This window comes from Pituophis catenifer, unplaced genomic scaffold, assembly GCF_029215685.1.
Source record: "Pituophis catenifer annectens isolate HBS135680 unplaced genomic scaffold, rPitCat1.0.hap2 SCAF_5, whole genome shotgun sequence".
NCBI classification, from domain to species: domain Eukaryota; kingdom Metazoa; phylum Chordata; class Lepidosauria; order Squamata; family Colubridae; genus Pituophis; species Pituophis catenifer.
Genome location: NW_027256885.1, coordinates 91,320,007 through 91,347,427, shown reverse-complemented (window position 1 = coordinate 91,347,427; position 27,421 = coordinate 91,320,007). Strand labels below are relative to the sequence as shown.

The 27,421-nt window shown below is 38.7% G+C and overlaps 1 protein-coding gene across 3 annotated transcripts in view; it reads left to right on the top strand.

Moving 5' to 3' along the window:
• MAZ (MYC associated zinc finger protein) overlaps positions 1-25,681 on the top strand; it is a 70,076-nt gene extending 44,395 nt beyond the window's left edge. For 2 of the 3 annotated variants that reach the window (XM_070944477.1, XM_070944478.1), the window contains exons 5-7: positions 17,028-17,199; positions 23,131-23,338; positions 24,412-24,494. In XM_070944477.1, coding sequence (XP_070800578.1) covers positions 17,028-17,199; positions 23,131-23,318 — 360 coding nt within the window. In that variant the 3' untranslated portion in view covers positions 23,319-23,338; positions 24,412-24,494. Of the gene's footprint in view, positions 1-17,027; positions 17,200-23,130; positions 23,339-24,411 lie in introns of all 3 variants that reach the window. The other variant, XM_070944479.1, reaches the window with a different exon arrangement.
• The last annotated feature ends 1,740 nt before the right edge of the window (positions 25,682-27,421 follow it).

The following is a 27,421-nucleotide window of genomic DNA, read 5'->3' as shown; positions in this document are numbered from 1 at the left end:
TTAAATAATTTTGGCCCCGACAAATTTAAAACCCCAAACTTTTAAAACCAATTTAAAATTGAATATATAAATACTAAAAGATATTTAAAATTTTAAAAATCTTTTATAAAAGAGGGGGAAAATTAGGCCAGGCCGGCCTGGTGAAATAGTAAGGTCTTTAAGGCGCGGCGGAAGGTGCGCAGATCCGGGATCCTCCGTATCTCTGGGGGGAGCTCGTTCCAGATAGTAGGTGCCCCCACAGAGAAGGCTCTCCCCCTGGGGGCCGCCAGTCGGCATTGTTTGGCTGACGGCACCCGGAGGAGCCCCTCTCTATGGGAGCGTACCGGCCGGTGGGAGGCTATTGGTGGTAGTAGGCGGTCCCGCAAGTACCCGGGTCCTAAGCCATGGAGCGCTTTAAAGGTGGTAACCAAAACCTTGAAGCGCACCCGGAAGACCACCGGGAGCCAGTGCAGCTCGCGCAGGAGAGGTGTTACATGGGAACGCCATGTCGCTCCCATTACCACCCGCGCGGCCGCACTCTGCGCCAGTTGGAGCCTCCGGGTGCTCCTCAAGGGGAGCCCCATGTAGAGAGCGTTGCAATAGTCCAGGCGGGAGGTGACAAGGGCATGAGTGACCGTGCGTAAAGAGTCCCGATCCAGAAAGGGACGCAACTGGCGAATCAGGCGAACCTGATGAAAAATCCTCCCGGTCACGGCTGTCAAGTGCTCTTCTAAAGACAGCCGTGAATCCAGGAGGACGCCCAAGTTGCGAGCCCTCTCCGTGGGGGCCAATGATTCACCCCCAATAGTCAGTGATGGCGTCAACTGACTATATCGGGACGTCGGAAACCACAGCCACTCAGTCTTGGATGGGTTGAGCCTGAGCCTGTTCCTCCCCATCCAGATCCGTACGGCCTCCAGGCACCGATTAGAGATTAGATTAGAGATGAGGATGAAGGGTAATATTGGTTTTTTACAAAAATAGATGAATAAATATGGCAAAAAGGAAATATATAAATTGTAAATTTAATTGAAATGACTAAACACTGTTTAAATTTGTGAACCGGCCAAATACTCTGTTCAAAGAAAATACATTGTATGTTTGTATGTGTGTTTCTAATTATTGTTATTTATTCATATTTGTTCTCTTTTATTCTTTTAAAGTTTAACAATTCATTCTTTATCTTAATATCTTCATATTTGTTTGGGGTTGCCTTTCTTCCATTTCATCTTTTTTATTGTACAGCAATCTTTCTCCTCAAACCTACCACCTCTCTATTTTCTTTCCTTCTTACTTTCTCTTTCCCCCCTCTTCTCCTCCCTACTTCCTCTTCCTTTCTCCTCCTCCTGTCTTCCTCCCTCTCTTACCCTCACTCCTACTCTAATTTCCCTTCCCTTCCTTCATCCCTCTCTATTGCTGTATCCTTTTATGCATATGGACTACTCAGAGGGCTGAAAAAGTTATTTTTGACTGGTCCTCGCACTTTTGACCAGTTCTCCAATTTACGACTGTCCTCAACATTTTACGTTTTTTGCCCTATCTTGTCACCATGGTGAAAAGAAGCAGTTGTGAAATGAGTAACATGGTTGTTAAGAATGCTGCACGGGCATAAATGTGAGGATGGTCATAAGTGTGAGGACCAGTCAAAAGTGCGAGGACCTGTCAGAAATGACTTTTTTCAGTCCCCTGAGTAGTCCCTACACACATAGCCATGGCCACCTGGTCACATGACCAACTAGCCACGCCCACCCAGTCACATGACCTCCAAGCCACGCCCACAAAATAAGCCACGCCCACAGAACCGGTAGTAAAAAAAATTTAGAACCCACCCCTGGTTGGGGTTCACCACAACATGAGGGACTGTATTAAAGGGTCGCGACATTAGGAAGGTTGAGAACCACTGATGTAGATGTTAAAGAGCAGAGGGGAGAGAACCGACCCCTGAGGCACCCCACAAGTGAGGGGCCTCGGGGTGGATCTCTCTCCCCCTGTCCACACAAACCGCGAGCGGCCCGAGAGGTAGGAGGAGAACCACCATAAAACGGTGCCTCCCACCCCCAACCCCCCGAGTTGCTGCAGTAAGATACCATGGTCGATGGTATTGAAAGCTGCTGAGAGGTCAAGAAGGACCAGGATGGAGGAACAGCCCCCATCCCTGGCCCGCCAGAGATCATTTACTAGGGTGATCAATGCCGTTTCTGTGCTATAACCACGCCTGAAACCCGATTGGTACGGGTCTAGGTAGTCCGTTTCCTCCAGGAACTGGGGGAGCTGCTGTGCCACCACAGACTCAACAACCTTCGCTATAAAGCGAAGGTTGGAGACTGGACGATAGTTATTAAGGGAGTCTGGATCAAGGGTGGGCTTCTTGAGGAGGGGATGGACCACCGCCTCCTTGAGTGTGGCGGGGAAGGCCCCCTCCCTCAGAGAAGCGTTAACTACCGCTTGAATCCAGGCTTCAGTCACCTCCCTGGCTGCAGAAACAAGCCAGGAGGGACAAGGGTCCAATAAAGATGTGGAGGCACCCAGTCGACCCATGATCCTGTCCACTTCATCCAATGAAACAGGCTCAAACTCAACCCAGATGTTTTGTTCAGGACAGGCCCCTGTCAGCTCGTCAGACTCTGCCCAGTCGGAGTCCAACCCAGTCCGAATCTGAGTGATTTTATCTTCCAGAAACTGTACAAAATCCTCAGCTGTACCCTGCAAGGGGTCCTCCCTCGCTCCATGATTGAGAAGAGAGCGGGTCACTCTAAACAGAGCGGCTGGGCGATTTTCTGCAGATGCAATGAGAGCGGCAAAATATTGGTGCTTTGCCGCTTCCATTGCCACAAGATAACACCTAATATAGGTTCTTAGCTGTGTTCGGAAGTTGTGCAGAAAACCATCATTGACACCCTCCATAAGGAGGGAAAGCCTCAAAAGGTAATTGCAAAAGAAGTTGGATGTTCCCAAAGTGCTGTATCAAAGCACATTAATAGAAAGTTATGTGGAAGGGAAAAGCGTGGAAGAAAAAGGTGCACAAGCAGCAGGGATGACCGCAGCCTGGAGAGGATTGTCAGGAAAAGGCCATTCAAAAGTGTTGGGGACTTTCACAAGGAGTGGACAGAGGCTGGAGTCAGTGCATCAAGAGCCACCACACACAGACGGATCCTGGACATGGGCTTCAAATGTCGTATTCCTCTTCTCAAGCCGCTCCTGAACAACAAACAACGTCAGAAGCGTTTTACCTGGGCTAAAGACAAAAAGAACTGGTCTGTTGCTCAGTGGTCCAAAGTCCTCTTTTCTGATGAGAGCAACTTTTGCATCTCATTTGGAAACCAAGGACCCAGAGTCTGGAGGAAGAATGGAGAGGCACACACTGCAAGAGGCTTGAAGTCCAGTGTGAAGTTTCCACAGTCTGTGTTGATTTGGGGAGCCATGTCATCTGCTGGTGTTGGTCCACTGTGCTTCATTAAGTCCAGGGTCAACGCAGCCGTCTACCAGGAGATTTTGGAGCACTTCATGCTTCCTTCCACAGACGAGCTTTATGGGGATGCTGACTTCATTTTCCAGCAGGACTTGGCACCTGCCCACACTGCCAAAAGTACCAAAACCTGGATCAATGACCATGGGATTACTGTGCTTGATTGGCCAGCAAACTCGCCTGACCTGAACCCCATAGAGAATCTATGGGGCATTGCCAAGAGAAAGATGAGAGACATGAGACCGAACAATGCAGAAGAGCTGAAGGCCGCTATTGAAGCATCCTGGTCTTCCATAACACCTCAGCAGTGCCACAGGCTGATAGCATCCATGCCACGCCGCAGTGAGGCAGTAATTGATGCAAAAGGGGCCCAAACCAAGTACTGAGTACATATGCATGCTTATACTTTTCAGAGGTCCAATATTGTTCTATGTACAATCCTTGTTTTATTGATTTCATGTAATATTCTAATTTTCTGAGATTGTGAATTTGGGGTTTTCTTTTTTTTTTCCCAAATATTTTTTTTTATTTTTAAACAAAATAAAACATAAAAACATCATCATTCCATACAATTACAAACAGTATATCGATCAGTTTGTATCCTTTTGTGCTCCCTCCTCTCTTCAACATATCACTATTTTAAGATTTTTTTCATATAAAAAAAAGAAATTCACTTAATTTATCTCAGCATCCACATATTTCATGTTTATCTCCATTTTTTATTGTCCATCCATTGATAAAATAAATCCCATATCAAATAATATTGTTTATATTCCTGCTCTCTTATTTCAAATGTCAATTTACTCATTTCAGCACAGTCCATCATTTTCTTAATAATTTCTTCATCAATAGGTGTCCTTTCTCCTTTCCATTTTTTTTGCAAATACAATTCTAGCTGCTGTTAAAAGGTTCACAATTAAATATTGCAATTCTTTATTATATGTCTCTGGTAAAATCCCTAATAAAAATATCTCTGGTTTAAGATCAATATGTCTCTTAGTCATTTTTTCCAACCACGTGTGTATCTTAGTCCAATATCTCTTTGCATCTCCACATGTCCACCACATGTGGTAATAGGATCCTGGAGTCTGATGACACTTCCAACACTTCTCCGATTTATTCTGGAACATTCTGGCTATCCTCGTCGGGGGTAAATGCCACCTGTAAAACATCTTATACAAATTCTCCTTATAAGCTGTAGACATTGTCATTTTATAATTATGTGACCACAAGTTTTGCCATTTCTCTAAATCAATCCCGTAACCAAAATTTTTCCCCCATGCTATCATTGTTTCTTTAACTTGTTCTTCTTCCAGTTTTACTTCTAACAAATATCCATACAACTTTTTAATTATATGATCATCAGAACCCATCAAAATCTTATCTAAATTAGTCAAGACATTATAAAAACCTTCTTGTTTGAGATCTTCTCGATATCTGGAAAATATTTGCATATATGAAAGTTATCAAAGTTATCCATTCTTTAGTCCACATTAAACTTGCTGCTTGATAATACAATTCAAAATTAGGCAAACCAAAACCACCCCTGGCTTTAACATCTTGTAACAGTTTTAATTTTATTCTCGCCTTTTTTCCTTGCCAAATATATTTCAATATCATTTTATTTAAATCTACAAAAAATTCCTTACCCAACTTGATTGGAATTGTCTGAAATAGGTACAAAATTCTAGGCAGAATATTCATCTTAATAGTTGAGATCCTACCAATCAAAGATAACTGCAAATTACCCCATTTCGCCAAGTCTTGCCCTATCTGTTGTTTAAGCTTATTATAGTTATTTTCTTTGAGTGCACTACACCTTGGTGTTAAGTAAATCCCCAAATATTTTACTTTGTTTGTAACCTGCATTTTTGAAACCTCCATCAATTCTTTTTGCTTTTTCAACATATTTTTAGTCATTATCTTCGTTTTATCTTTATTGATTTTCAAGCCAGCTACTTTGCCAAATTCTCTCAACAGTTTCTATCAATTTATTTATTGTTATTAATGGTTCTTTTTTATTGAAAAAGTTTTACAATTACATTTTTCCCCCAATTTCCCCCTCCCTAACCCTCCCTAGCCCCCCCTAGCCCACCCCTCCCCCCCGGACTTCCACAGAATATAATCCAAATCAAAATCCCCTTGTTATAAAACTTGAACCCCTCCACCCCCTGCATATTTTTCACATCTTCACAAAATTCAAATATTCTATTTTTATATAATACTTTCAGTTAAAAGCTATCTGATATTTACTAGTGTGATATTTATTCTGCACATAATCTATCCACTTTTTCCACTCCCATTCATAAGTCTCTTGTGAGCGATCTTTTAAATATGCTGAAATCTTCACCATCTCTGCAAAGCTGGCCATCTTCAAAGTCCATTCCTCAATAGTAGGCGTAGCTTCATTTTTCCAATATTGACCTATCAGTAATCTCACTGCTGTTATCATATACAATATCAACTTTGTTTCACCCAATGTAAAACCCTTAACTATACCCAGTAGAAACAGTTGTGGAGAAAACTGAATTTTTTTCTTCAAAACATTCTGCATAGCTCACCAGATTTTTATCCAAAAAGCCTTCACTTTCTTACAAGTCCACCACACATGATAATATGTGGCATCTAGGCAATCACATCTCCAGCATTTTGGTTGAACATTGGGGTACATGCACGACAATTTCTTAGGATCTAAATGCCATCTATAAAACATTTTATAAAAATTTTCCCTCAAATTCTGCGACTGTGTAAATTTAACATTCTGAACCCATATTTTTTCCCATGTTTCCAACATCACTGGTTCTGCAAAATTTTGTGCCCACTTAATCATGCAATCTTTAACCAATTCAGTTTCTGAATCCCTTTCTAACAAAACATTATAAAGCCTTTTAATATGCATTGGACCTTTCTCTTTTATATGTCTAACCAATTCTTCCTCATGCATCATTATACCAATTTTTTGGTCCTCTTTCCATCTCAATTGAAGTTGATTATACTGTAACCAAGTTAAATTAATCCCTTCTTCCAACAGCGTTTCTAAAGTCTTCAGTTGCCATCTGCCCGCATCTGCAAAAAGAACTTCTTTATATAAAACCCCCCCGAGTGACATTATATTTGTATTCCACATGATATGACCAAGATCCAGCCATAGCGGTATTTTGTAATCCCATTTGAATCGGTGCTTCTTCCAAACTCTCATTAAAGAGTCTCTAAGTATATGGCTTTTAAATACTTTATCCACTTTGTTTTCATAAAATAAGTAAACGTGCCAACCAAATTCAAGATCAAAGCTTTCTATATTCAATATTCCAGTCTTTTTCCTTCCAAACCAATCACTTGCTTGGGTCAAAGCTGCTGCTTCATAATATAATTGTAGGTTTGGAAGTTTAAGACCTCCCCTTTCTGGAACATCTTGCATAATTTTCAGTTTCACTCTCGGTTTTTTTCCGTTCCAGACAAACTTATTCAATCCACTTTGCCATTCTTTCAATTGTTTATCACTTTTAAGCACCGGAATCATTTGAAACAAAAAAAGAAATCTTGGCAAAATGTTCATCTTAACTGCTGCTATTCTTCCAAGTAAAGACAGTTGCAGTTTTTTCCAAGTCTCCATATCTTTCTGTACGTCTCGCCACAACACATAATTATTTTGAAACAATTTCGTATTAGATTCTGCAACCTGAACTCCTAGATATTTAACCTTTGGTACTATCTCAAAACCTGCCTTGCTTTCAAGTTCGTGTTTTCGATCTTGTGTCATATTTTTAACTATCATCTTAGTTTTTTTCTGGTTCAATCTAAATCCTGATACTGTACCATAATCTTTTATAATGTCTTTCATCTGGATTATTGATTCCATTGGCTGTGTTAGGGTAACAACCAGATCATCTGCAAATGCCCTTATTCTGTAATCCTCTTGCCTTATCACTATTCCTTTCAAGATACTCGAGTCCTGTATTGTATTCAACAAGACTTCTAATGTTAAAATAAATAATAATGGGGATAACGGACAACCTTGTCTTGTTCCTTTTTCAATATTAAAATCTGTTGTCAAACTTCCATTAATAATAATCTGTGCCTTTTGTTCTTGATAAATTGTTGAAACCGCCTGTATAAATTGCTCCCCAAAGTCCATCTTTTTTAAAGTCTTTAATAGAAAATTCCAATCCACTCTATCAAAGGCCTTCTCCGCATCCAAGAAAACCAGCACTGCAGGGATCTGTTTGTTCTTCTCAAGATATTCCAATAAATCTATAACTTGCCTTATGTTGTCCTTCATGTATCTGCCGTCTATAAATCCCGCTTGGTCACAATGAATCACCTCTTGAATAACTGGCATCAACCTGTTGGTTAATACTTTTGCAAATATTTTATAGTCATTATTCAGAAGAGATATTGGTCTAAAATTCTCAGGTTTTTTAGGACCTGTTTGCTCTTTCGGTATCAATGAAATATAAGCTGTTTTCCATGATGGGGGTATTTTACCCCCTTGTTGTATACTACAAAATAAATCTTTAAGATGCTCAATCATTTCTGCTTGTAAAGTTTTATAGTACACCGCAGTTAAACCATCCGTCCCAGGAGCTTTAGCTGTTTTCAATTGTTTAATTGCGGCAGTAATCTCCTCGGCTGTTATAGGATAATTCATTCTCTCCTTTTGTTGATTGGTAATTTTTGTAACTCTTTTATTTTCTAAATATTCTTCTATAAGTCCATTCTGTGTGTCATCTTTGGCATATAATTTAGTATAATAATCTACAAAAACTTCTTTAATTAATTTTTGTTGAGAAATTTCCTTCCCTCCAATATCAATACTATCAATAATCCGTGTACTCTGCTTCTTCCTTAGTGTATAAGCCAACCATCTGCCCGGTTTGTTAGCGTTACAAAATGTGTTATGTTTCGCAAATTGTAAATTTGTTGCTGTTTGTTCCGCCATAAGCATTTGAAATTGATCTTTCAGAAGTTTTATAGCTCCTCGTATTCTTTCATCTGTTGGATTTTTTATAAGTAGCTGTTCTTTATTCTTTATTTCTACTTCCATTTCAGATCTTTTCTTTTGTCTATTCAGTTTGTGTTTAGAGTTCATATGAATGAGTACCCCTCTCATATACGCTTTACTCGCATCCCACACGATTTCAATAGGGGTACCCTTATTCAAATTCATTTCAAAAAATTCTTTCATCTGCTTTTTGAGTTCTATTATATTTTTTTCATATCTAAACAAATTTTCATTTAGTCTCCATGATCTTCTCTCACTCTTTTCCAGCTCAATTTCTATCCATACCGGGCTATGGTCAGTTAAAGTCCTTGGAAAAATCTTTGTTCTTTTTGTTTTTACAAGTAAATCGGTTGATAGTAAAATAAAATCAATCCTAGAGAAAGATCTGTCTATCTGAGAAGAAAGTAAAGTCCAATTCTTTTGGATTATGTATTCTCCAAATATCTTTTAATTCCAAATCTTCTTTCATATCAAAAAAAGTCTGTGGCAGTTTAATCCTTGACTTCGCCAAACTCTTTTAATCTATTTTTGAATCAATTACTCCATTCCAATCTCCCATGATTAAAATAGATCTATAGTCCCATTGCAATATTTTAGAATGCAAAGTTTTGTAAAAATTATCCTGTTGTTGGTTAGGAGCATAAATTCCAATCACTAAAATTGGAGCACTTGCTGTGTATAGTTCAATTGCTATAAACCTACCACCTTCATCTGCTTCTATAATTTTAGCTGACAATCTTTTATTTATATAAATAGCCACACCATTCTTTTTTTCCACACTTGAGGCTATAAAATGTATTCCTAATCTTGAATTTATCAGATATTTTTGATCTTTTGTTCTAACATGAGTTTCTTGTAAACAAATTATATCATTATTAAATTGTCTCAGATATGTAAATAATTTCTTCCTTTTCTGTGGTGAGTTCAGTCCATTCACATTCCAAGATAAAATCTTAATCGTCATGTACACTTTTTTGAAGCGATGAGCAAAATTGCCGAAGATCTTCCGAATCGGTAGTCTTCGGCTTTGCTCCCCCCATGGCTTCACATTCTTGTATGTTGCTCTTGGCTCCTTTCTTATATTGTTGTGGCTTGGGCCTTTCCTGTTGTTGTTTTTCTTTAAGTTGCTTAGAGATTGCTCGAGTTACACGCTGATCTTTAGCTTCAGCCATCCGGGCTAGGTCCAAAGCCACATGTCTTGTAGTCTTAGGTGGTTCAATCACAATTTTCGAAGGAAGGTCTAGCAGGGGCTCCTCCAGAAAACCTCCTGTAGCTCCCTGCATTTCCATTACCTCTGGTTCCACCTGTTTAAGCTGCTCTTCCATCTCTTGCTGGAGTTGTTTCTCCTTATCACTCTCCTTTATCTCCAACACAGTAGATGTACGTGGGGATGGCGAGCTCCTTTTAAAAACATTAGAGTAAAATTCTTCCGCCTTTTCAACAGTGTTTAATCGATATCTTTCTCCATTATACCTCAGGATTATACCAGTTGGAGCATCCCACCGAAATGGAATTTGTTGTTTTTTTAGTTCATTCACCAAAAATCCAAAGTCCTTTCTATCTTTTAACATCTTAGGTGGTAGTTCTTTATAAACTCCTATCTCTCTTCCCTCCACTTGGACAGTAGAGAGAAAAGACTTTTGCAAAATATCATTTCTCATTCTTCTGTCTGTAAAATATATTACCACATCTCTAGGCAATTGTCTTTGTCTGGCCACCCACGAATTCACTCTGTAAATTTTATCAATTTTGCAAAAAATCTCTTCAGGGCTAATCTTTAAAAACACAGCAAGAGCATCAGAACAAATCTGTCTCAAATCTTGTCTATCATTCTCTTTTATGCCTCTCAGCCTTATAGCAAATTCCATTGACCTAAACTGCATCATTGTAATTTCATTTTCAAATCTCTGCATTTTATTGTCAACATCATAAATTTTATAATCAGTCTCCTTCATTTTGACATCCATTTCTGATTTAAATTCTTCCACCTTAGCATCCGTTTTAATAATTGCTTCTGATAATCCAGTCACCACTGTCATTAATTTGTTAGTCACCTTATCATACTTTTCTTGCACCACCTCTTTAATTTCTTTAATCTCCTGTTTAATTCCCTGTTGTGATTCTTTAAATTTTTCATCCAAAACCTGGGTAATAAAATCCTTTAAGCTTTCAAAATCAAACTCTTTTTTCTGGCTCTGCTGGCTGGGAGGCTGCTGTTCAGGCTTACGTGTGGGGGATCCCCCCCCCCGCCGCCTTTCCTTCCTGTTTGGTCTGCTTAGAAGCCATCCTGCCACGTAAGCTGGCTTTTCCAAAAAAAGAAATTCTTTTTCCCTTTCCTCCACCACAAAGTCCTCTAAAAATTCCCCCAGGTTTAATCAGAGTAAGGGTGAAGTTGAAGCAAAATCAGACTTATTTTAAAGAGAGTTTTCTTTTCTCTTCCTCCACTTGTTACAGACAATGCAACTTTGTAACTAGTTGAAATCCACTCTCGCTTTCAGCTCGTTAACGCTGAAGCCAGGCGCCATTTTCAAGGGACTTTCACTCACTCACTCTTCCGTTTTTAAAATAAGTCACAGGGCTGTTAATACTTGCAGTTTTTAAGGTTCAGGTTGTTCTACCACCCTGGCGATTTGAATTGCTTTATTTTCAGTAAAGAAAGGTTGCTCCTGACGCCTTGTTCTGCGCTAGGCAGACTCATCCCACGCTGTCCGGAGTCTCGGCAAGCTGGAAGGGAGCCGCGCCTGTTTCCTCCCCAGAAGCAAACGATAGCTATCTGGGAGCTCACAGGGGCTCAACCTGCTTCTCACCCACTCTCTTCCAAGATTCCTGCAGGATTCTGGAACTTCCGAGCCGCTTCTCTTGATTGAAGCGGCTCTAACAGGCAGCGGGGCTGGCGGTCCAAAAACGGGACCGTCTTTCGGCGTCGGGAGGCAAACCGGAAGTCCAATTATTATTGTTATTAATGGTTCTTCAATATAAAGACCAAATCATCTGCAAAGGCTTGACATTTATATTCTTCTTTTCGAATTTTCATGCCTTTTATCTCTTTTTCTTCTCTGATGCGTCTATTTAAAACTTCTAAAGTCAATATAAACAACAATGGGGACAGCGGGCATCCTTGTCTAGTGCCTTTTTCTATTTCAATGGGATCGGTCAGTTCTCCATTTATCGTCACTTTTGCCGTCTGTTTAAAATAAATAGCTTCAATTGCCTGTATAAATTTCCTACCAAAGCCCATCTTTTCCATTTGGAGTATCATAAATCGCCAATTAACATTGTCAAAAGCTTTTTGTGCATCTAAAAATACCAAAGCCATCTGTTTTTCAGGATGTGCTTCATAATACTCTAAAGTATCCAAAATTATTCTTATATTATCTCTAATTTGTCTTTTTGGTAGGAATCCATTTTGATCCGCATGTATAAAATTGTTCAAATATCTCTTAAGTCTCTCCGCCAATATTGAAGCAAAAATTTTATAGTCCGAATTTAGCAAGGATATAGGCCTGTAATTTTTGATTTGTTGTGGGTCTGTGTCTTCTTTGTGAATCAATGTAATATACGCCTCAGTCCATGATTTAGGTATTTGCTTCTTTGTCATCACTTCATTCATCACCTCCAATAGTGGAAAGGTCAAGGATTCTTGTAGTGTCCTGTAATATTCAACTGGTAGACCATCAGGCCCTGGTGCCTTCCCATTCTTTTGTTTCTTAATTGCTTCTGTTAACTCCATCATCGTTATGTTTCTTTCCAACGTCTCCTCCACATCTTTACAAATCCGAGGTAGTTTTGCTACTTGTAGATACTTTAGCACTTTTTCCTCCTCTATTGTCTCTCTTTTATATAGTTGTCTATAAAACTCTTGTATTATCTTCCCCATCTCTTTATTTCCAAATTTACTTTGCCCTTGTGGATCGACTTGATGTGTTATTTTCCTCGATTCTCTTTCCTTTTTCAATTTATAACCATCTGCCTGGTTTATTCGCATTTTCAAAGTAGTTTTGTTTGGCACTTCTTATTTTTTGGGCTAATTCTTCTTTCTCCAGTAGATCCATTTATGCTTTATTGTATCCATTTTGATTTTAATATCCTTCTTGTGTGGATCTTTCTGGAATTCCTTTTCAAACCTTTTGTAATTGGTTAATAATTTCGCCGTTAGCCTTTTTTTTTGCATTCCTTTTCCTTGTGTAATCTATAATTATTCCTCTAGCATATGCCTTCATTGTATCCCATCGGTTTTGTATCAATGTCTCTTCTTTCTTATTTTCTTTAAAAAAGAAAGCCAAGCCTCTTTCCATTTTCTGCACAAAATCTTGCTCTTTTAATATTGTATTATTTAAAGTCCATCTAGATCTTCTTGTTCGTCCTTTCCAAGTTATTATCACCGGATTATGGTCATATCTAATCTAGACCAAGATGAATGTCTGTCAGAGTAGAAAGTATATTGTTTATTTTCTCTGTTTCTTTCTCTCCATGTATCTTTCATATTTATTTCCTCCATCATCTTAAAGAAGGATCTTGGTAGTAACTTTCTAGTATGTTTTGTTGCCTTATTCGTTTTGTAATCCAAATTTTCATCCACAATTCCATTGAAGTCCCCCATCATACATATATTATCGTATTCCATTTCAATTATTTTATTATGTAATCTTCTATAAAAGTCATTTTTATTTTCATTTGGAGCATATATTGCTATTAAAAGAATTTTCATATTATTATCAATTATTTCAACCATCAAAATTCTACCTTCTAAATCTGAATATTTTTGTTCCGCCACTATTGCATTTTTAATATATAATACTACTCCTCTTTTTTTGCTTTGCGATAGGGATGAAAAGGTTTTCCCAAGTTTTGGTTGTGTCAATAAGTATTTGTGTTGTTTTTTAATATGTACTTCTTGTAAGCAAATTATATCAGCTTTTAATTTCTCTAATTTGTGGAATACTTTCTTTTAATAGCCGAATTAAGTCCATTTATATTTATTGAAATTAATTTCCTTTCTTCCATATTCATACTTTATATGTGGGTTTTATTGCTCTAGTAGATCTTACTTCACATTGTTCCTTTTGTTGAATAGCTCCCCCAACTGCTCCCTCTGTCGACTCGAGTATTGCCAATTCTTCCTCTGTAAGTTTTATTGGGACTACAGGTTGAATTTCAAATTGCATTTCCTTTTCTTTTTCTCTAAGAAATTGGTCATAGAAAGCTCTTGCTTTATCAATTGTATTCAGCCGGTATCTTTGAAGTTGCCATACAAAAGTTAATCCTTCTGGGGTCAACCATCTGTAGTTAATTCCCTTTTGCATCAATATTTTCGACAAAAACTGGTACTCTCTTCTCAACTCTCTTACTTTCCTTGGTATTTGTCTCAAGACCACCACTTCTTTTTCTTTGTATTTCAAGGTTTTTTCTCTTGCTGCTTGAAGAATTTGTGCTTTAATCGATTTCCTAGTAAATCTTATATGTATCTCTCTTGGGAGTTTATTACGTATTGCATATCTGGTGTATACTCGGTAAATCTCGTCAACTCCTTCCATCACCTTCTCTTTAGTAGTTTCTAAGGCTTCAGACAGCAACCCAATCATCACATCTGGGAGGTTTTCTCCCTTTTCTTCTTCCACATTTTGGAATCTTACATAAAATTCTGCTTTTTCTATTTCCCATCCGATTAATCCACTTGCTTCTAGTTCCACGTCTCCCAGTCTATTCTCAATTTCTTTTATTTTCTCTTCCTTTTGGTCTTCCCTCTTCTCTAATTTTGTCAGTCTCTTCATAATTCACCATTGTTTGCTGAATATTATCCACTTTTTCATCTGTCTTAAGTAGCTGTTGTTCCATCCTTTGAACTTTTTCATCTATCTTAAGTAGCTGTTGTTCTGTCCTTTGAACTTTTTCATCTGTCTTGGATAGTTGTTGTTCCACTTTAGTCAGTTGTTGTTCCATTCTTTGTACTGTTTGTAAAATTGTTTGTATTGGCGATTCTTTATCTTTATCTTTTTCTTGTTGCAACATTGTCTGGATAGATCTTTGCCCACCGGATGGTGATGATGCAGTCGTAGTTGCAGCAGATCCCACTGTTGCTACTTTTCTGCTCATTTTGTAATCCAATCAAGGGAAGAAAAAGAACAAGAAAAAAAAAACAAAAGGAATAAAAAAAATCCCCAAAAGGGGGAGAAAAAATAAAGGAGTAAAAATCGACAAAAAAAGAAAAACAAAAAATTGGTCAAATCAAACTCTTCTGGTTCTTCCAAACCGTAATCCTTTCAATATTAAAAAGGAAAAGAGAAAAAGAGAAAAATAGAAAAAGCAAAAAAAAAAAAAAGGGATCCAGCAAAAAGAGGTAAAAAAGAAAAATAAACCATAAAAAGCCAAAAAAATAAAAAAATAAAAAGTAAAAATAGGGTATCAATTACCAAAACCAAAAATAAAAACCAGGAGTTCTTCAGGCACTTGATTACCTTAATCCAATACAGTTCTATCCAAATTGAGCCTGTATGAATATGAGCCTGTAGTACAGTGGACTAAAGCACTGTTATTAACAACTGCTGCTTGCAATTACTGCAAGTTCAAATCTCACCAGGCTCAAGGTTGACTCAGCCTTCCATCCTTTCAAAGGTAGGTGAAATGAGGACCCAGATTGTGGGGGCAATAAGATGACTTTGTATAAATATACAAAAGTATGAAGGTGTTCTGTCCCCATCTCACACACGCACACAGACAGACAGCTGGGAGTTAAATAAACTGGCAGACAACCAATTCTTTCGATAAGAGGATTGGTAGCAACCCAGTAGCTGCTTGCCAAGACTTTACTCATAAACAAAATATACACAGTTCAAGAATTGTCAAGTCCAGTCCGTAATTAAATCCAAGGCAGATAATGATGTTTCCAAAGATGCAATGTGACTCGATAGTAGTTAGTTTTGTCCGTCACAGAGTCTGAATGGCCACCTCACCCCCTTTTATACCCTGTGGGGTGTGGTCCAGTGACTCAGCTTAATCTCTGGCACGCCTCTTCTTCTGTTGCGCGTGCTTATCTCTGCGATGCTACCGAGGATCCAGCCAAGACTCATCTCCCTCATTACTGTCCACCTGTGGCTGCGTGGACGTGCTTGGCCCCGGGCCTATCTCTTGACCTTCGGCGGACACCGAAGGCATTGCCAGAGAGGAGGGTCCTGGAGAGGGAGGCCTTGCCAACTCCTCTCCTTCACTCTCGGAGTCCTCTCCTGCCGATGACACAGGCTCAGGTAACGGAGCCACAACAGAAGGCTATTGCTTAATGCATTGTAAGCCGCCCTGAGTCTCCGGAGAAGGGCGGCATATAAATTAAAGCAAAAAAAAAAAAAATGTGAGAAGGGGCGGAAAAAAAAAGAAAAAAGAGAGAAAGCTCAAAAATATGAGAATCAAAGGGAAAAAAGAGAAAGCATTCAGAGAGTGATACCTTAGTCAAGCCACAATATTAAGAGCAATAGTTCAGAGAAAAAAAAAAATAACAAGTAACAGCTCTACAGAGCACAGTGATCTTGTATCTTATTTCAAGGCTTCTGTTTCCATAAGAACCAGCCAAAGCACCTGTTTAAACAGTGCAAATAAACCACATTCTCCAACTATTCACTGGTCTTATCAACTTCACATGCAGACTCTTTGTTTTGTGTGCACTGTAGCTCTTAGCTATCAATTTGAATAAACATAAAAATAAGTTTCTCCAGCAGATGGCAGTACACTCTCCTGTCTTTCTACTACAAAAATTACCTAAAAAAAGGAAAAAATTTTAAAAGTTTTAAAAGGAATAGAAAAAGAAAAGAAAATCTTCAAATCCAATTAAATACTCCAGCCAATATTCACCAGTACTTCTCTTAAAGAAAAAAAAAACAGGAAAAGATTACCAATCCTGCTAAACTTCTCTCTTTCAATCCAGTCCCGGTCTCAGTCAATAGTAAAAGTGGAGCAATTAAACAATTAAGTCCTTTAGCTAAGTAGCCGAATAGGGTAAAAATATTTTTTTTCCCCTTTCTTTAACTTCGCCGCTTATCTCATTTTAGATGCAATCTTCAAAACCATTTACCCTCAGGGTGTTCTCTGTATCATTTAGTAATAGAAAGCTCTCACCGATCCAATACGCTGTCACTTTCTCTCGCTCTTTTGTCAAGCTGCCCCAGCCTTGGCAGCCATTAATGGCTGCTACCCCGACACCAGAAAAAGAGCTTTCCCTGGATCAATCAGTGGATTTGCGGTACCCCTGAGATCACAGGGATGTGCTCTACACTACCGCAGTCAAAACTAGACTGCGGGGGTCCCAAAGGAACCGTCTAGGATCGGGGCTATTGGCGGGGGTTTCTGGAGCTCAGAAATCCCCGAACGTGTTGCCCCGACGTCAGCTGATTCCTCAGCTGAATTTGGGGTTTTCATGAGCTGTAAGCCATAATCATCAAAAGTATGACAAATCAAGGCTTGAACTATCTCGCTTTGCATGTAATGAGTCTATCTCATATATTAGTTTCACCTTTTAAGTTGCATTACTGAAATAAATGAACTTTTGCATGATATTCTAATTTTTCGAGTTTCACCTGTATGATTCTTTTGCAGACTTGTGAAGCAGCTTTTGCCACTAAGGATCGACTACGTGCTCACACAGTCCGTCATGAGGAAAAGGTGCCATGTCACGTGTGTGGAAAGATGCTGAGTGCTGCCTATATCACAGACCACATGAAAGTACACAGTCAAGGGCCGAATCATGTCTGTGAACTGTGCAACAAAGGTAAGAGAATAGGGCTTAGACGGGTAACATTTGAATTTAACTGTAAATATAAATATAACTCTTGCTTTTAAAATGTGCTAAGAAGCCCTGTATGCAAATGTGTGCAGGTTTTCCTAGGTTTCATTCAGTTTCACTGGAATTTAATTCCAATAAATTAATTTAGTTTTTCAAGTTTTTCTCTTACACTCTTTCCTTCAGGAATCTCTCAGTCATAAATCTCTTCATTCTTGACTAACCTGTTTGAAGGTAAAATTAAATTCAACTTGGTTTCTTTTTCTTTTTTTTTTGTAAAAAGTTTTTTATTTTTTTAAACAAACATGCATCATTAATCATTCAGTGTTTCATCAGAGTACATGTTTTGTGTCCTCTACTTCCGCCTCCATCATTCTCTTCATATCTTTATATTTTCATTTAATTTGTTACAATATTCTTTCCAAGTTCTTACTTTTATGTTAATTCATTTTATGTCTACATTTTCCCCCAAAATTTTTAATTATATTAATTTTCATATATATCTCTTCTCTAACCATTGATAAAATTGCCCCATACCTTGAAATACTTCGATTCTTCCTTTTCTTTAATTGCCAATGTTAATTTATTCATTTCTGCACATTCCAATATTTTCTTAATTACTTCTCCCTCTATAGGGATTTTCTCTGCTTTCCAGTTTTGTGCAAATACAATCCTTGCTGCAGTTACAACATGTATAATCAAGTATATATTTTCATATTTCTCTGGTAAGATACCCAATAGGAACAGTTCAGGTTTTAAGTCAATATGCTGTTGTATCATTTCCTCTTAACCATGTTCAAATTTTAACCCAATAATTTCTCACTTCTGGGCATGTCCACCACATATGATAGTACGATCCTGGTATCTGATGGCATTTCCAACATTTAGCTGATTTATCTTTAAACATTTTTGCCAATTTTTCAGGTGCCATATGCCATCTGTAAAACATTTTATATTGATTCTCCTTATATGCTGTAGACGTTGTTAATTTATAGTTTCTTTCCCATAATTGTTGCCATTTATCTAACTCAATTGTATATTTAAAAATTTTAGCCCAAGCTATCATTGTTTCTTTTACCTGGTCTTCTTCTAACTTAATACTGAGTAAATAATTATATCATTTTTTAATCATTTTTTCATCTGTTCCTGTGAGTATCTCATCCAGTTCTGTCATTTCCAAATAAAAACCATATAATTTAGCATCTTTTTCATATCTTGTTTGTATTTGCAATTGTGTGTACCAATCCATTTCAATCCCTTGTTCTTCTATTTCTTGTTTCGTTTTCAATTCCCCCTTATCTGATAATATATCTTTATATCTAACAATATTTCCCATATTAATAATATTTGGATGTATTAACACTTCCATTGTTGATAACCATGTTGGTATTTTCAAATAGTATTTATCTCTAACCTTCTCCCATACTAAAAGTAATGCATTTCTTACATAATGTCGTTGAAAATAGCTATGCATCTTATTTTTGCCATACCATAAAAAGGCATGCCATCCATTGTGCAGGTCACAAATAAGGTTAAGTACTTGGGGATATACTTGACAGCAAGATGTAGCACACTTAAAGAGTATAACTATAATAAACTCAAGCAACAGATTGAAACAGACTTGGCGAAATGGGAAAATTTACAATTATCACTGATAGGGAGGATATCAACTATTAAGATGAATATATTGCCTAGAATTTTATATTTGTTCCAGATGATTCCAATTAGATTGGGAAAAAATTATTTTGAAGAATTGAACAAAATAGTGTTAAAATATATTTGGCAGGGAAAAAAAGGCAAGGATAAAATTAAAGTTGTAAACCGCCCAGAGTCCCTTGGGAGTTGGGCGGCATAGAAATGCGACAAAATAAATAAATAATAAATAAATAAAGTTGTTACAAGATGCTAAAATGAGAGAGGGTTTTGGTTTACCTAATTGGGAACTTTATTATCAAGCGACAAGTTTGATGTGGATTAAAGAATGGATAATGTTAAGGAATACCAGATTATTGACTTTAGAAGGACATGATTTGTTGTTGGGGTGGCATGCCTTTAAGGGAACAAAAGCACAGGGGTACTTTAGAAGACACTACATACGAGAGGCTTTGTTATTAAATTGGGAGAAGATTAAAAAACAACATTATTTGAAAATTCCAGTCTGGGTATCAACGACTGAAGCATTTTCACATTTAACAACATTTAGAAGGGAACAAATTGTTAGATATAGTGAATTATTGGATGAAAAGGGTGAACTTAAATTGAAGCAAGAACTGGAAGAACAAGGTTTAAAGATGAATTGGTTTTCTTATCTGCAAATATGTTCTAGATATGATGAAGATTGTAAGACAGAAGGTCTTTACAACACTTTGACTAATTTAGATAAAATCTTAATAGGCTCTGATGACTATGTAATTAAAAAATTGTATGGTTATTTATTAGAGGTAAAATTGAAAGAAGAACAAGTTAAAGAAACAATGATTGCATGGGGGAAAAATTTTGGTTTTGGAATTGATTTAGAGAAATGGCAAAAGTTGTGGTTGCAAAATTATAAAATGACAATGTCAACAGCATATAAGGAAAACTTGTATAAGATGTTTTACAGGTGGCATTTACCCCTGACGAGAATAGCCAGAATGTTCAAGAACAAATCTGAAAAGTGTTGGAAATGTCATCAGATACCGGGCTCATATTACCATATGTGGTGGACATGCGTAAAAGCTAAAAGATACTGGACTAAAATCCACACATGGTTGGAAAAAATGATAAAAAAACATAGACTTTGAACCAGAGATTTTTTTATTAGGAATTATACCAGAAACATACAATAGAGAATTGAGATATTTGATTGTGAATGTATTGACTGCGGCTAGAATTGTGTTTGCTAAAAACTGGAAAAATGAGAAAATGCCAATGCAAGATGAAGTTATTAGGAAAATCATGGAATGTGCTGAAATGAGTAAATTGACATTTGAAATTAGAGAACAAGAAGATAAACAATATTATAAGATATGGGATTTATTTTACCAATGGCTAGATAATAAAACATAGAAATGAAATATGAAATATAAAATGAATGTTAGAATATAATATGTGAAAATAAATTTTTTTTGGAATGATAATGCCATTGTTAAATAAATGACAAATGAGAATAATGATATAAAGATATATATCAGGTTGATAATATGAGAAATTAGATAATTAGTAAAATATAATTATGGGGAAGAAGCACAAGGGATTTTTAACCGATTGACACACTGCTTGAAATTGTAATGGATGAAGGATTTTTTTATGTTTTGTTTGTTTAAAAATAAAAAAAATTGCAAAAAAAAAGGCATGCCATCCCAATTGTAAATCATATCCCTCCAAAGTTAATAATCTTGTATTTCTTAATTCAATCCATTCTCTCATCCATGTCAACACTGCTGCCTGATAATATAGTTCCCAGTTGGGTAGTCCAAATCCTCCTCGAATTCTCGCATCTTGTAACATTCTTATATTAATTCTCGCTTTTTCTCCTTGCCATATAAATTTCATTACTATTTTATTAAAATGTTCAAAATATTTCTTTTCCACTTTTATCAGTATTGTCTGAAATAAAAATAGCAATCTCGGTAATATATTCATCTTGATTATCGCAATCCTTCCCATTAGTGATAGCTGTAAATTTTTCCATTTCTCCAAGTCCTCCTCAATTTGTTTTTTCAATTTGTAGTAGTTGTCCTCTTTAATCGTTACACATCTTGAAGTTAATTGGATTCCTAAGTACTTTACTTTCTTCACAATCTGCATATCTTAAGTCCCATTAAGTCGCTTTTCTGTAATGTTTTTCACCAATATTTTTGTCTTTTCTTTATTTTCAATCCTGCCACCTCTCCATATTCTATTTGTTCTATTAATTTGGGTCCTGTTAATTGGGGATCCTCCAAGATAAACACTAAGTCATCTGCAAAGGTTTGGAGTTTGTATTCTTCTTTTTTAATTTTCATTCCCTTTATTTCTTCATTTTGTCTTATGTTTCTGTTTAATACCTCTAATGTCAACACAAATAATAATGGAGATAAAGGGCATCCTTGCCTTGTTCCTTTCATTATATTGACCTTTTCTGTCATGTCTCCATGCTGATTGTTTATTATAGATCGTTTTTATCATATTTATAAATCTCCCCCCAAAGTCCATAACCTGTAGTTGCTTTATCATAAATTGCCAATTCACATTATCAAACGCTTTCTGTGCATCCAAGAATATCATTGCCATTTGTTTTTCTGAATGAGCTTCATAGTATTCCAAAGTGTTCAGAATTATCCTCATATTGTCTCTAATTTGTCTTTTGGGTAAAAAAACCATTTTGATCCATATGTATAAATTCATTTAACAACCTTTTTAATCTATTCGCCATTATTGAAGCAAATATTTTACAGTCTGCGTTCAGCAATGAAATTGGTCTATAATTTTTAACTTGTTGCAAATCTTGGTTTCTAGGTACTATTCCTAGCCTTAGCCCCCTATCTGTTCTAGATATTACTTTTCCTTTTTGGGGGGGAGGGGGGTATCTTCAAGTCAGTTTCAAACTCTGGCAACTGCCTGAACAAGTCATTTCAGTTAGTGGGTTGCCGTTGTCTTCTTCCTAGAGCTGAGGGAGAATGGCTGGCCTAAGTCACCTAATAGTTTCCCCGTTTCTAACCTATTTGAATATTACTACTTTTCCCTAAAAATTAAAGTAAGCTGCATAATTTCCATCAACTAGAACACAGCTAAATAGCCTTGTATAATGACTGAGGCCTTATGGAAGGGGTGAGTTCTGGCAAATGCTGTGTGGAAAAAAGCTGGATTTAAATACAATTAAAAACCTTTAAACATGGAACCAAATTTGCTGTCTATGAGCAATTCTGCAAAAATGCAGATGAGGCCTGTTAAGATTATACATAATATATCTTGGAAATACAGTGTGAATTACTGAAACTGATACGCAAGTGTTAATCAGGCTGCCAATTTATATTTGTTTGCAATAAGCAAACTGCTTGGCAATACAAGTAGTTCCCAATATTTCTTTCTCCCATTTATATGTCAAAGCATTTCCTTAGTTTCATTTTGTAAGACACTGAAGAGATTTATATTATGTAGTATAAGTGAAAGATAATGCTTCTTATTTCTATGGATATAGTCCAATGAATTAATAGATGTGTACAAGAAATAATTTTAAGAATGGTTGAAAGGCGATTCCCTAATATCTGCAGTGGATATGTCTGTTCCAACCCTATCCATCTGATAGCTCAGTATTCCACATGATCTTGACAATGCAACAGCCTTAATAAATTAATTAAAATTATTAGACATGTAAATTAAAAATTGGTGGAATTTTTAAATTTTAACAGTGCTTTTAATACAGTATATCTCCTGGACTACATTTTTGATTAATGTGTGTTATCCATATATTAATAATACATGCTCATATATCTCTGGAAACATAAAATAGCCATTTGTTTATTTTTGTTCAATTTTGACTGTGAAGTTTGTAGCGAATTAAATAATAGAAATATAACGTTATAAATCTCTTGTAGGGGGATTCTACTGACATTCTCTTACCAAAATGTTTCTGTTGAAGGTTTGGTGATTTTATGTTAAGAGATTTAGGTTATTTGTACTATATTGATTTCCTTAGTAACAAGATGCAGCTGCCCGTAGGGTGGGATGTGCTGTTTGTACAGTGATAACTTGCTTGGTGGCAAGAAACAGCTATCTTTGGGCTGAGATGCTGTCTCTGAAATTAGAGAAGCTTGCTGCAACAGATCCTTCACTAAATTTCAAGACACAGCCACCTCTAAGATGAAGCACAGCCAAGCATTGCAGGACACGGGGTTAACGCTTTCATTAAGCCGGACACTGACCTGGCTGGTTTTTGTCCTTCTCCCCCTCCCGTAGGGTTCACCACAGCGGCCTACCTCAGGGTCCACGCGGTCAAGGACCATGGACTAGCCGCCCCACGGCTGGAGCGTTTCCTTTGCAAGCTGTGTGGTGTGCACTGCAAGACCCCAGCTCAGCTCAACGGGCATCTGCAGACGCACGCAGGAAAAGGGGCTGCGGCCACTGAGGGCCAACCGCTGCGGTGAAACACTGGCCGGGCCACCAGGCAAGAGCTGCTTCCTTCTGTCCTGGGAAGGGGGAGGGGAGGCCCATTTTTCCCCTAGGGTTTTTTAGGCACCCTTATATTTTCAGTGAGAAAAGGGAGAATCCCAGCTCCCTGGGGCAGCTGCATCCTAACTTAGCATCTTTTTGCCAGTTTAAAGTGCTGCGTATAGCAGTATCTGACTAGTTTGATTTGACTGATCTTCCTGCAGGTTCAACTTCAGGATTTGAGCTGTAATTTTTAAAAAGCCATACACAATCCATTGAGTGTTGTATTTATCTGAATATTTTTCTACGGGTTTATGGTGTGTTTTTAATGTTAAAACCAGGAGGGTTGGGGATATCAACAAATACCTTTATGTTATCAACAGATACAAATCCATTGGTAAGTGTTTTAGTTTCTTTTTGCCTTTACAGATGGTTGCTTGCATTATGCATCCTGGACAGATCCATTTTATTTTACATTGTACTCTACAGTTTCCTAATCCAGGCATTTAAGTGATAAACTGAGTTTCCGTATTGTCTTCAGGAGGAGAATTAACAGTGCCAGCCTGACCTTATTTAATTAGCATATGCAGACTTAACATACTTAATCTGTTCAGCTTTTTAGAGAGAAATTCTACCAGGCTGTGGATAAATACGGTATTTTGGAGAAGAGATAGCTGCATCTCTTCTTTACCTCATTAAACCAGATTATTAAACCTGAACTAGTGTAAGGTAATAAGAGGATGTAGGAAGCCAGTTGAACACTTGGGCTAATAACAGTAAGAGTTTGGGGCAGGGGTGAAATCCAGCAGGTTCTGGAGAACTGGTAGTGGAAATTTTGAGTAGCTCAGAGAACCGGCAAATACCACCTTTGGCTGGCCCCAGAGTGGGGTGGGAATGGGGATTTTGCAGTATCCTTCCCCTGGAGTGGGGTGGGAATGGAGATTTTGCAGTATCCTTCCCCTGCCATGCCCACCAAGCCACACCATGCCCACCAAGCCATGCCCACAGAACCGGTAGTAAAAAAATTTTGGATTTCACCACTGGTTTGGGGTATGAACATTCTGACTTTCTATTTCTCTTCCTCCACAGGTACGGGTGAGGTCTGCCCCCTCGCTGCAACCGTCTCAGCTCCACCTCCAGCCGCCGTCACGGTGCTGCCCATGGAGGGAGCTTCAGTTGTGAGCCAAGCCCTCCCCACACAGCCCTGGTGATTTCTGGGAGTGGGGAGACAGAAGCCAATCCTTCCATTCCCATCCCTCTCCCTCACTGGCAGCTGGAGCCTTCAAGCCCAGATGGATATTCAGTGGCCATATATGGTTTTCTAATGTAATGGCAGTTTCATTCATTCTCTCCCCCTGCCTGTGCTCATAAAATAGTGGAGCTGGGAAAGCATCTGCTCAGCCAATGAAGCAACTCTTGTTCAGAGGGCCACAAAAAGACTTTGTGCATTTTGAGAGCACCCTCATTTTATTGACTCCCTTACTATTAACTTGTGGCCCTCAGAACAGTCCTGGAAATACATTCATTTCTGTAGTCCATGGTCTAAGCCAAATAACGATAATCTTTTATCACAGTAGATCTTGCTTATTCCAGCAGTGCCCCCTGTTGCCCCCAAATGAACTTCACTAAAAGAGATAATGAGACAGAATGACTTAGTAAGCTCAGCTCACAGACCAAGGGGGATTGAAGACTGGAATAGTTGTGGGACGTAGTATAAGCAATGTTGCAGGAGAAGGAGTACAGAGTTAGAAATAATGGGTTGGTTGAGGGGTTGACAAAACTTGGGGAACCTACATAGAAGTTATAAGGGGGTACAGGTTAGGATTTTGCGGCATCATTGGGTGCCTGGTGCTGAGGTGGTGGGGGCTGCAGTGAGATGAGATGGAGAAGGGCTGTATTTCTTTCTCCATGGCTTCAGTGTGGAGTGTTCTCCATTTCCGTGCTGAGAATCTGCTCTGAATTCCCCTCCTTGCTCAGCACCTCATTCTTCCATGGTGTCTTTTAATGCTCCATTTCCTCAGCTTCTCTCATGCTTCATGTTCCAAGCGCATCAGCCCTTTGCACCAAGCATTGATGCCCCACCTGCTGAACACCTCCCTTGTTGCATGCAACCCCCACATTTCGGGGTTAGAGCCTCTTGCTTTTTTGTATTATATATATTAAAAAAATCCCCTGACATTTAAAATAACCCTCCTTTGTGGTTTTTTTGTTGTTAACACAAATGTAATGAAGCTGTGTCCATCTATATCCACTCTCCCTGTTCCTTCTTTCGTAAGCCCCTCCTTTCCTCTTCTGTGAGCCCTTTCTGGATCTGTGTGTCAGCAGCAAAAGATTTTAGTAAAACAATTGAAGGGAAAAATCCACACTTGTGTCTATTTATTGTCAAATTATTTTGGTATCACTTTGTGGGGAAAAAAAGTATCCCGGTTCCTGGCTCCTTTTGCATCTCCTTTTATCATATTATCTTGGGACCTTTCATATCTATTTAAAATGTGTAATGGATCAAACATCAGGTTGCATATTTCCATTCTAAGTGAGTTCCTAAACCACTTCCTTGCTTCTTCCAATTACTCATGGGACTGCTTTCTGTGTCATGGCTTAGTGGGTATAGCCTTCTTTATAGGAGAAAGAGCAATTCTGAATGTTTTGGAGCCAAAAATCATGGTGTGATGCAGTTGCTGTGCCCTGGCAAGCTATTAAATGCTGCACTGGAGCTCTGCTGTGGTTAGAGTTAATTTGTGGGTGCTCTTTGTCCTCCCGCCTGCAGCAGCCTGGGCATCTTATAAATAATTGATGAAAAACTGGAACTGAGAGATTTTATATAATTTTCTCCTGAGGAAGCAGGATTCCCCAAAAACATTTTCTGCATCAAATTCCCGCATCAGCTTGCTGAGCTCATTTGGATCCAAAACATAATTAGTCTGTTTTCTCCCATCTTTCTTAGGCTGGTATCTCAGTTTTGCACCCTTGATGGGGCTTTCAGTTCTTTCTAATTTGGCCAGGTTTTGATTTGCACTGGGCAGTCCCAGAGGAAATGGTGTCAATTGTTGTGGGACTCTTTAGTTCTTTAATACTCTCTGCACTTGTAGCTTGTCAATGTGAAGTTTTTATCATTGGCAAGGAAAGACAGATGGGGAAAAAATCCGGGAATATATGGGACTTTCCAGCAACAGCACCATCTCTGCTAATCTCTTGCCCCTGCCAGATCAGCTGATTCTTCATAAAACTCAAACCACAACTACTCCCCCCACAGCTTGCATTGAAGAAGCAGGGTCGATGAGACCATTTGACACGCATCAGTGCAAAGGGAGGGGAAGGGGCGTCCTTGCAGACAAAGCTGCGTGTGAGTGAGCAAGTAAGAGGAGTGGGTGTGGTGGGGAAGGGGGGCGGAGGCTGCATTTTTTCTCCATCTACAGTAGCCTCTTGTACATGGAAGGGGAGAAAGGAGGGTTACAGCAGCAAGAGGGAGGGGTGTAATGTGTGAGTAAAGGTGGGGGTTCCATCCTTCCAGCTCTCTCTGTCCACCCCACCTCAAAACCTTCTCTAACCGGACATAGTCAGAAGCGCAGGTAGGAGAACGGGAGACCTTGCTTGGGTCCAGTCTTTCTTCCCACCGACCCAAACCTCTCTCATCCTTATAACAGGAGGTCGGTTGTTGCTGCGGCAAGCGGGCGGGGGAGACCGAAGTGAGCTGGGTGTGGGCGAGAGGAGTGTGGCGCTCGGTGGTAGGTGCAGGGGCGTCCTTGGGGCATCAGACTGCGGGAATGTGTCGGGATGCGAAATGAGGGCGGGGGCAGTCAGGAATGCTGGGTGGGCGTGGATCCCATCCTTGGCTGAGGTTCCCTCTGGAGACCAGGAAGACTGAGCAGCAGGTATAAGGGCGAGGTGGGGGGGGGGGAGTGCGTGGGAGGAGGAAGGAGCTGAAAGAGGAAAGTGGCGGGTTGGTGGAGGCGAGGAGACATCGGCGACGAGAGTCGATTCGGCTGCGTGTGTGTGTGTGTGTGTGTGCGCGCGCGCGCGCGCCACCCGGCGAAATGGCTGGGCGGTGGGTGGCTCTGCTTCAAGATGGGTGTGAACTGGGGAAGATGGTGTGCGAGGA